Source organism: Symphalangus syndactylus, chromosome 24 (genome assembly GCF_028878055.3).
Source record: "Symphalangus syndactylus isolate Jambi chromosome 24, NHGRI_mSymSyn1-v2.1_pri, whole genome shotgun sequence".
In the NCBI taxonomy this organism is placed as follows: domain Eukaryota; kingdom Metazoa; phylum Chordata; class Mammalia; order Primates; family Hylobatidae; genus Symphalangus; species Symphalangus syndactylus.
The window spans coordinates 8,517,076-8,527,539 of NC_072446.2; the positions used below are offsets into that span (position 1 = coordinate 8,517,076).

General features: G+C 64.4%; 2 protein-coding genes across 4 annotated transcripts in view; one reads left to right on the forward strand and one right to left on the reverse strand.

The window, feature by feature from the left end:
* TCEA2 (transcription elongation factor A2) overlaps positions 1-10,464 on the reverse strand; it is a 29,849-nt gene that overhangs the window by 14,584 nt on the left and 4,801 nt on the right. The window contains exon 1 of one of the 3 annotated variants that reach the window (XM_055266508.2): positions 9,295-9,313. The exons of 1 other annotated variant lie outside the window; for it this stretch is intronic. The gene's annotated coding sequence lies outside the window, so the exon portion shown is untranslated. Of the gene's footprint in view, positions 1-8,643; positions 8,712-9,294; positions 9,314-10,464 lie in introns of those variants that run through there. One more of the 3 variants, XM_055266509.2, reaches the window with a different exon arrangement.
* SOX18 (SRY-box transcription factor 18) lies at positions 7,974-9,865 on the forward strand. The gene is made up of 2 exons (XM_055266489.2): positions 7,974-8,467; positions 8,663-9,865. The coding sequence occupies exons 1-2, from the start codon at positions 8,101-8,103 to the stop codon at positions 9,457-9,459; spliced, it is 1,164 nt and encodes a 387-aa protein (XP_055122464.2). The 5' UTR covers positions 7,974-8,100; the 3' UTR covers positions 9,460-9,865.

Genomic DNA, 10,464 nt, shown 5'->3' on the forward strand with positions numbered 1-10,464 from the left:
CAGACGCTCCTGTGCCCTCAGAATTTGCACCCAGAGGCTGACAACATCGGAAGCGCCGATTCTCCTGTGGGGCGTCCCCGCAGGGTGCTGCTCCAGCCCCTACTCCCACCCTCGGCAGCTGAAGAACTTTCCTTGCCCTGTGTGCAGGCACACGTGCACACACACACACACAGGCAGGAGCCTCGCACACACGGGGAGCCACTGCAGACTGGTTAGCGAGTGTCTGTCTCTCACACGGCCCACGGGACAAGGCCTGGGTCCTACTGAGCCGCGTTAGGGCTATGATTAACGTTCGGTTTCGGTTAAACCCTGAGAACAGTCGGAAATGCAGGTAGCCTGAAGGGTGGCTCACAGCGGAGGCAGTGCCGGCAGAGGAGAGGGACGTTCACTCACCCACTCCAGGCGCTGGGCCTGTCTCGTCCTGGGAGCCACAGCCACACGACATGCAGGTGGAGGGGAGAGGCCTCCTGATTAGGAGCTGCCACAGGGTGAGGAGTGCTTCACTCTCCTTCACAGACCCAGCGGCCGCACGACACCAGGCGAGGTCTCTGCGGTCACCTGCGGCCAGCCTCACCGGGGGCCGAACCCCAGCAAACGGGGGTTCCGTCTCCTCCAGGGTGTCCTCCACACTCCATGTCTTTATGGACGGGGACATACGGATAGGCCTTTAGGAATTCTCTGTGGGCAACAGGGCCCTGTCCTGAGGGCTCTAAGGGGGAGATGTGACCCACCTTGGAGGTCTGAGGGGGCAGCCCTGGCCCCAACAGGCGTCTGGGGAGAAACCCCCGGTCCACCCCACAGGGCCGGCCGCACCTTTGGCCCAAAGGCCTGCCCCTCCCCCATCCTGAGTCCAGGAAACGTCGGAAACTCAGGCCATTTATTTTTCTATTTGTGTCCCCTGCCCCCTGCCCGCCCAAAGCCGGCCATGACCCCAGTGGCCGCTGTCCATGCTTCCCCTCTGGCTGAGGCAGCGCGGTGGTGGGAAGGCTCCTGCTGCCAAACTCACACGGAGCCCCCCTTGCTTCCTGCAACCACAGAGCGGGGGCTGGGGGATCCTGCAGCCCCAGGAGCCCCCACCCCCTGCCACCCCATGGGCAGCCCTCCCACAGCCCAAGCACCTAGGCGCCGTCTCTGCGCCCCGTTCCATCAGACCCTCCAGCCCATCTTGGGGGCTCTGCTGAGCTGTGACCCCAGTGGACCCCACCCAGGCCTCCCTTGGATGCCCACCGGCAGGGCAGCAATGGGGCTTAGGTCCAGCAAGTGCTCCCCTGTCCCATGCACCAGCAGATGAGGGCAGGGGATGGGGACTGCGCCCACTGATCCTGGCTATGCCACTGCAGCACCTGGCTCTCTGGACCTCAGTTGCCCAGTCTGTAGAATGGGAAGAGCCACCTGCCCAGGGCAGCGTCTCTCGGAAAGTCCCCAGCCCAGCCCATAGCCTTGGCCCAGTCCCAGCTCCCTCCCACAGAAGCAACGCTGGGGGAGGCAAGAGGCATCCCCAGAGGCCAGTGGCGGCCCTGGCGGCCTGCTCCAGGCTTGCTCTAACAATGCACTTCCCCCACACAATTCCCAGAAATGCTGCCCTGCCAGCCCGCCAGCCTGGCGGCCACTCCACCCTCCCCCTCCCCAGAGGCCCCAGGCAGCCTTGGGGTCCGGGCTATGGGTGAAGCCTGGAGACCTGACTCACAGGGCAGCAAAACCAGGGTTCCCTGAGGCAGCACCTCCCAGGGGCCCAGGCCTCCCAGAGAGAGACCAGGGAGACTTCTGGGGCAGCCAGATGGGGGCTGAGAGCCAACCTTGGCCAGGCTCCCCTGCAGAAGGAGAGCCCCCTGCCTTCTCCGCTGGTGGTGAGCCCGTCCCTCCTGCCCCACACAGCCCCGTCTTCACGTAGCAGCTGAGCTGAGGCAGATCACACTCCACTCAGAACCTCCCAAGGTCCCATCTCACTCAGAAAATGCAAGACCCTCCCAGACCCAACTCAGTCCTTGTTCCCTCTGAGCCTCATCCCTTCCTCTCTGCACCCCCGCTCTGCTCACACCAGCAGACATCCCTGCCCCAGGGCCTTGGCACATGCTCCTCCCTCTGTGAAAAGACTCCTCCCATGGACCCCCAAGGGCAAAAGCCATGTATGGCCCTGACACAGCCCCCCTCCCTACACCTAGCACCCCAAGTTCTGGCTGGTTTGTGAATTTGTTTTTGGTTAGGTTTGTTTTGTTTCATTTTTGTTTTTTGAAACAGTCTTCCTCTGTCGCCCAGGCTGGAGTGCAGTGGTGCGATCTCGGCTCACTGCAACCTCCACCTCCCAGGTTCAAGCAGTTCATGTGCCTTAGCCTCCCTACTAGCTGGGATTACAAGCACGTGCCACCACTCCCAGCTAATTTGTTTTTGTTTTTGTTTTTGTCTGGAAACGGAGTCTCACTCTGTCACCCAGGCTGGAGTGCAGTGGTGCCATCTTGGCTCACTGCAACCTCCGCCTCCCAGGTTCAAGCGATTCTCATTCCTCAGCCTCCGGGGTAGCTAGGATTACAGACATGCGCCACCACGCCTGGCTAATTTTTGTATTTTTTTTTTTAAGTAGAGACAGGGGTTTCACCATATTGACCAAGCTGGTCTCAAACTCCTGACCTCAGGTGATCCGCCCGCCTTAGCCTCCCAAAGTGCTGGGATTACAGGCGTGAGCCACCACGCCTGTGTGTGGATTTGTTGATTGTCTCTTCTCACCAAAATGGAAGCTTCCCGCAGGCAGGGACCTGTCTGTTTTGTTCTCTGCCAAATTCCTAACCCCTAAAACAGGGTCTGCTACACAGCAGGTGCCCAATAACAAATGGATGGGTAGATGTTGCCCGTCCCTGAGATAGAACGGGTGGATGAGCCCCCAGAACACAGGCCTGCCCCCTCCAGCCCGTGTAGCAGCCCCAGCTGGCTGTCACCAATGTCAGGAAAAGCAACAAAAAGAAACACACAGCTTCAGGCATCCGGCCCTGCAGTGCCCCTCTGTGGCAGGGAGACAGATGACCCATGGAGGGTGTTCTCCCTCTCCCCATTTACCAGCCTGGCAGGGGAGAAGGAGGCTGGGCAAGCCCAGGACAGGGCAGTCAGAGTGGACACTGCCCTCCGGGGACCCTGGGGACCGGAGTGTGCTAACACATGCCCCACTGTGCAGGGTACACTGAGAGCCCCATTTGGGCCTCTACAGAGCCACAAGCGGACCGGGGCCCACATAAGCACAGGACCAGGTCACCCACAGACCCAAGCCCGAGCCACCAAGGCCTGAATAGGCAGCCATACAAGCACGGAGGCGGAGACAAGGGTGGGGCCAGTGGGACTTGGGCAGGAGCTCCCAGCCAGTGGGGGCCGGGGCCGCAGGACAGAATGTCTGGCGCCTGCTCAGCCTAAGCTGGCCCCAGGCTCCCTCCTCCTGCAAGGCCAGCCTTCCTTCCTGAGCTGCAGTTTCCTGGCCCCTCCCTGCTGTTGCCTCAGAAACCCAGAGCAGCCCAGCCCCCCAGCCTGCTTCCCATGGAACCCCCCACCACACACACACAAACAGCACTGGGAAGGCCGCACAGCAGGCAGCAACACCCAGGGACACAAGTGGCCCTGCAGCCGCCCCCAGGGCAGGACACCCCGAGGGCCACACAATGCGCCCCCCAGAGCTCAAGCAGCTGCTCTGACACCCTGACTCTTGTCCAGTGCCCCTAAAAGTGGGCACAGCCCTTGATAACACCCTAGGTACATGCCCACCACAGCACAACACCCCAGAATTTGAGAACAGGTTCCACATCACCAGGGCCCTGGGAGCACCTACAGAAGCCCCGCTCGCCACAGGTGACCCGACCCTGACTGTTCACAGCACATCTGCTGCCCGCAGCCCAGCATCACCCTGTGCATTCAGCACTCCCACCCCCACCAGCCCCCTGTGGCCCTCGACCCAGAGAAGCCCCCACCCCTCTCGGTCCTGCTGGCCCTTCGCACCCAGAGTAGAAGAGACCCTGACACCACACGATGACTGGCACCTGACACCACACGATGACTGGCACCTGACACCACACGATGACTGGCACCTGACACCACACGATGACTGGCACCTGACACCACACGATGACTGGCACCTGACACCACACGATGACTGGCACATCACCCCTTAGACTACAAAAGCACCCCACTCGCACCGCACACCCCAGCCTGCAAGCCCCCGACACAGCCTCCGACACCCCACACCTTCAGACGCTTCCCCACTCGCACCACACACCCCAGCTCTGCATGCAACTCTCGGGTCCACTGGCCTGTGGCAAATCGTCAGGTGAACCCTAACCCCACACCCGATAGTTGAGAGGTGCCGCCCAGGTGAGCAGGAACACGTGCACCTCTCATGCCTGCTCATGCCCAGGAACGCACAGGCACCTCCTGCCGCCCCACCTGCCCTCTCCCAGAGTTGAGGCCGGCAGCTATCGGAAGCCCGGTGACACTGTGCACCAGGACTGAGAGCTGGAAGGCACGGAGCCAGGAGAAGCGTCTGTCCCTGGGCAAGGGCCACCTGAACCGGACCTGTCATTGGCCAAGAGGGACATGCACACAACTGTCCACCTGGTTCTGAGGCATCAGGCGGCCTCGTCATAGACCCAGCCTCGCATTCTCCCTGCTCTGGCCTCTGCCATGTCTCACTAGGCCTGGAGCCGCAACCCCAGGACGAGGCCCACTAAATACAGAGCTCCTGAGGAGCCAGACGTGTCTCCGTGGGTCCCGAAGGAACCCTACCGAGGCTGCAGACAGAAGGAGACCAAGATGCTATGGCCTCTTGAGGACAGTGGCTGGGAGGTCGGGGGCTCCCTGTAGGAAGAGGTGTTAGCTGTGGGCAGAAGGTAGGATCTGAACTGGAGAGAGCTGAGGTTCGGGAAGCCAGAGAGCCCCCTCCACCTGAAACTGCATCCAGCAAGAACCCCCACCTTCACCCTGGAGGAGCAGGAGGGTCCAGGCCCCGCAGCACTCGGTAATTGGTCCCAGCCTCGCTGCTCTTGCAGCCGCAAGGGCTGGGCTGGTGGGAGCCTGGGAGGTCTGTGCCCAGGCAGTGCCTGGGAGGTCCCGCCATCCCGGCCCGGAGCCGCGCCAAGCCAAGCCCCCACCCAGAGTCACGGAGGGGACTACCCAGCATCCTTTGCAGGCCTCACTCGGAGGCCAGGGTTCCTGTCCAGGCTGAGGGAGAGGGGCAGGTGGCAGGCAGGAGGACAGTGTCCACTCAGTGCCCAGGCCAGCCCCACCCTCGTAGAGAAAGCTTGCCCCAAACTCTGCCTTTCTGACTGGGGTTTGGGGGCTACAGATAGGCTCCCTCCCAAGGGTGGGCTGGAGCCCACCTAGTCCGGGACAGACTGAGGTGGGGTTCCCGAGGCAGAGGGATCCCCCTAGACGCATGAACTGCCTGCCCTCTTTTGGAGAACGCTGGGGCCCAAGCTCAATGGCCAGAGAAGCCTCGGGGACCCTCCAAACTTCACGGAGCTGGACCCCTGGTCCTGGACCTATTATGGGTCCTCATCTCTTCCTGGGAGCATCCAGCTTGCCTGGCTCCCAAGGCCCTGGGCAGCCTCTAGCACTAGAGTCCCCCTCACCCCACACCCAGGCAGACATACAGACACAGGCCACACACAGACGCACAGACACACATCGGATGCCCCTCCCTCAGCACAGCTGGCCACACCCACACCATCCACTGTACAGCCCTGGCGAGTCCCCCCAGCCCTGCGGCTCCAGATCATGCCACCCTGGCTGTGGTCCCTACCCCCACTTTGTCCCATCTGGACACTGGGCCAGGGCTGCCAGCCTCCTCCCTGCCACGCAGAGGGAAAGGAGCACCTCAGGAGGCTCCCCGCCCAGCCCCGGCTCACAGGACGTGACGGCCGGACACCTGAGTCCACAGCCCAGCCAAGAGGGTGGGTCATTGGCTGGCGCCAGGCAAGGCGGCTGCTGGTGGGTGTTGTGGGGGACGATGAGGTCATGCCGGACACTGCCTGCCACTCTGTTTAGAGCAGCTCCAGTGACTCTGGGCTCTCAGGGGCGGCAGAGGACCAAGCAGGGCCCCCAGGGAACTGCAAATCCTTCCCCACGTGTGAGGGCTGCTGCAGAGGACCCCGAGGACCTCTTTCCCAGGCCCCAGTGACCAGCCACTGCCCAGGCTGAGCCAGGCCCTGCTGAGCCCAGACTGCATCCCTAAGGTTGTGAGTAGAGAGAGCTTCTGCCAAGTGGTAGCCCTTTGGGGGTCTTCACACAGCTCTCCACCCCCCTGCACCCTCCTGCCAGCTGCCCAGGAGGCCCACCCACACTGAGACTTGGCCAAGGGTCCAGCCACCCACACGGAGATTAAAGGAGAACTGGCACCATCCGGCAGAAGCCTGTGAGCCCATCCATCCCTGTGGCCACAACCCTGCCTGCCTCCCCAGAAAAGCCAGAAGCCGCACCTCCTGGTGCCCCACGGGCCCCCCATTAGCCAGCACGGGCTCAGTGCCTGTGAACCAGGTGCTAGGCCCGTGGGGCAAACTGGAGTGACAGGAGATCTGGAGACCAGACTGGGAGACCCAGCCCCGTGTGCTGGGACGATGGGCGTCGAGACAGACTGTGATGTGGGGCTTTGGAGAGGGCTGGACACTGACCACGACAGCCCTCGGTGGGGGCGCCCCTGTGGGGGTGCTGGCCTCAGGGCAGGAGCGGCCCTGGGGACAGTTCAGGAACAGCCTCTAAGGGGCACTGCAAGGCCCACGTGGGGCCCACTCCATTCATAACACAGGCTGGATGTGGCCTAGCGAGGCTGGCAGGGACAGAAAACCAAGAGCTTCTGGCCACACAGGCTCAGGGTCACCAAGACCTGTGGCCTCTACCCATGGGGCTCCCGGTGCAGTGTGGGGGGCGGGGGAGCTGGGGAGCCTCCAGGCTATGAGGAGATGTGCCGCGAGGTGGGGAGATTCTGACCCTGCCTGGAGGGCTGCTGGGGACACCCAACCCTTCTCCAGTAGAACATGCGTGGCAGTGGGAGGGGAGGACCTCCAGAGGGAGACCCTCAGCTCTGGAGCCCAGATCCCCTACTGATGGGGTGGGAAGGGGACAGTGAAAATTCAGGAAGCTGGACGCTCCTCTGGAACCCGCCCCCCCCCCAGGTCAGAGGGTCCCAGGAGGGGCCAGCGGGAAGGGCTCAGGTCGGCCCTGCCTCTTGCTGCAGTGGTGGCCTGGGCTGGGGAGGGGAGCCAGCCAGCCACTGCGAGTCCGAGCCCCTTCCCCAAGGGCCTGGGGGGCCAGGGAGGACGCCACAGCCTCTGCATCCCTGCTCCCCCTTCTCTTTGTGGGCTGCGTCCAGGGCCTCTGTTCTCTCCCTCCCTGTGTCAGCTTTGCCTTGTGCCAGAGTTGGTTTGGGAGTGAGGACAGAAACACGAAGACCATCTTGTCCCATAAAGGCATTCAAATTCCCTGGTGCTGACGGTTACACACGGGTGTGGAGTTTGCAGCATGGGCGTCCCTGGGTACTCAGAGCGCCTCCCCAAAGACGGGGGCTTTTCTGAAGGCGCTGCACTCCAGGAAGGACTTACCGGCTGTTGGGAAGGCAGCCTGCCCAGAACTTGGTGTGAAAAGGAGCCCTCTCCTCCCCACGGAGCCTCCTACGGAGTGCGGGGAACGGCAACCAGCGGGACACTGCCGCCCTCCCAGTTACTGCCCGGGGGTCCGACTCCGTGGGTGGGTGGCAGCTCGCCTCTGAAAGTCTGGCAGCACCGGCCCACATCAGCAGCCCTTTCTTTCCCACCCGGGGGTCTCTCCTTCTGAGAGGTTGCGGGGGAGGTGGGGGGGGGGCTGTGCGCGGGGGAGGCCTCGGTGGAATCCCGCCCGGCCTGAGAAGAAAGGGAGCCCCCGGGGAGGAGGCGGCCCCGACCCGCCCCGGCCCGCCCGCCCCGCCGCCGATTGGCCCTGAGCCGCTATATCTGGGCGCCCGCCCGGCCCGAGGCCACCGCCGTCCCCACTGCCATCCGCCCTCCCGGCCTGGCCCGCCCTTGCGCCCGGCTCCGCAGTGCCCGCCGCCCGCCCGCCGCGCTCCCGCGCTCCGTTCCGCCCAGGCCGCGCCCAGCTGGAATGCAGAGATCGCCGCCCGGCTACGGCGCACAGGACGACCCGCCCGCCCGCCGCGACTGTGCATGGGCCCCGGGACACGGGGCCGCCGCTGACACGCGCGGCCTCGCCGCCGTCCCCGCCGCCCTCGCCGCGCCCGCCGCGCCCGCCGCGCCCGCCTCGCCGCCCAGCCCGCAGCGCACTCCGCCGCGCAGCCCCGAGCCGGGGCGCTATGGCCTCAGCCCGGCCGGCCGCGGGGAACGCCAGGCGGCAGACGAGTCACGCATCCGGCGGCCCATGAACGCCTTCATGGTGTGGGCAAAGGACGAGCGCAAGCGGCTGGCTCAGCAGAACCCGGACCTGCACAACGCGGTGCTCAGCAAGATGCTGGGTGAGCGGCGGGAGGGCGGCAGAGAAGGGGGAGCGGGCGGGGGGGCTCGGGCCGGGGTGGGGCGGGGGAGGCAGGGGTCCCGGGCCGCGGCGTACTGGGGCTGCGCCAAACCCTCGCGGGGCGTCCCAGGCGCACGGAGGGCTCGGCGCCCACCCGCCCGACGACGTTGCACTCACTGGCGCCCGCGGCCCGCAGGCAAAGCGTGGAAGGAGCTGAACGCGGCGGAGAAGCGGCCCTTCGTGGAGGAAGCCGAACGGCTGCGCGTGCAGCACTTGCGCGACCACCCCAACTACAAGTACCGGCCGCGCCGCAAGAAGCAGGCGCGCAAGGCCCGGCGGCTGGAGCCCGGCCTCCTGCTCCCGGGATTACCGCCCCCGCAGCCACCGCCCGAGCCTTTCCCCGCGGCGCCTGGCTCGGCTCGCGCCTTCCGCGAGCTGCCCCCGCTGGGCGCCGAGTTCGACGGCCTGGGGCTGCCCACGCCCGAGCGCTCGCCTCTGGACGGCCTGGAGCCCGGCGAGGCTGCCTTCTTCCCGCCGCCCGCGGCGCCCGAGGACTGTGCGCTGCGGGCCTTCCGCGCGCCCTACGCGCCCACCGAGTTGTCCCGGGACCCCGGCGGTTGCTACGGGGCTCCCCTGGCGGAGGCGCTCCGGACCGCGCCCCCCGCGGCGCCGCTCGCTGGCCTGTACTACGGCACCCTGGGCACGCCCGGCCCGTACCCCGGCCCGCTGTCGCCGCCGCCCGAGGCCCCGCCGCTGGAGAGCGCTGAGCCGCTGGGACCCGCCGCCGATCTGTGGGCCGACGTGGACCTCACCGAGTTCGACCAGTACCTCAACTGCAGCCGGACTCGGCCCGACGCCCCCGGGCTCCCGTACCACGTGGCACTGGCCAAACTGGGCCCGCGCGCCATGTCCTGCCCCGAGGAGAGCAGCCTGATCTCCGCGCTGTCGGACGCCAGCAGCGCGGTCTATTACAGCGCGTGCATCTCCGGCTAAGCCGCCGGCGCTGCCCGGGTCCCTGCAGCGCTTCCTCCCGCAGCCCCCGCGACCGCTCCGACCGCGTCGCTGCCGCTCTGCTCTCTCATACGCGTGTATGTTTGGCTCCATGTCACAGCCCCCTAGGAGCCAGTGATGCTCGGCCTTGCGCTCGTTCCGCCTCCCAGGCCACCCTTCCTGGGCTTCTGGGCCACCTGCCCTCAGGGGGCCCCTGCGAGGGTGCCTGGAGTTCCCACGTGTCCTGGGGCTTTTCCAGGACCTGTTGGCAGAGTTGCCAGGGTTACATTTTTGAAGCACCTGTTCCTTTTCTTGCAGTGTATTTTCTACAACCAGATTGTATTAATATTTTTTACTTTGCCTTTTTTAAAAAATATACCTAATACAATATATTTAATTTTTAATTAAACTCTTAAGCTTTTCTTTCAAGAAGTTTCAGTGATCAGAAGCGTCACTGTGGTAAAGGCTTTTGAAATGTGAGGAATACAGATGTTTGCTTGCTGTAAAGGAGGAGCCTGGAGCTGGGTCCCCGGGCGGAGGGGCCACAATAAATCCTCGGGCCTTTCCTCTGCACACTGACATCTGTGGTGTTTGCAGGAAGGGAAAAGCAGTTCCCCAAATAGTCCTGGACGCCCCTTCCCTCCGAATCGCCCGCAGGGAGCCTGACTCCTAGCTTGAACCCCATAGCACTCCTTCCTCCTTCCGTGACACATCCCAGAAAGCTGGGTAGCAGACATGGGGTCCACACTCCCCGAAGCCCTCCACTCCCCTCCTGTCCCACCCCCCATGTTAAGCCTATTGGAGGTCAGACTATACCAGCAATCCCGTCACACCCCCGACAGGGTTTCATCACCCTTGCCTCCGCCTTAAACTTCCATGCCCAAGGACTGCCCAGTACGGCCCCCTTCCTGAGGGAGGCTGGCAGGTTGGCAGCCCACGTGCAGACACAGATTCCAGGGTCTCCGTCAGCTGTTCTAACTCACCCCAGGGAGGACAGCACCATGCTAC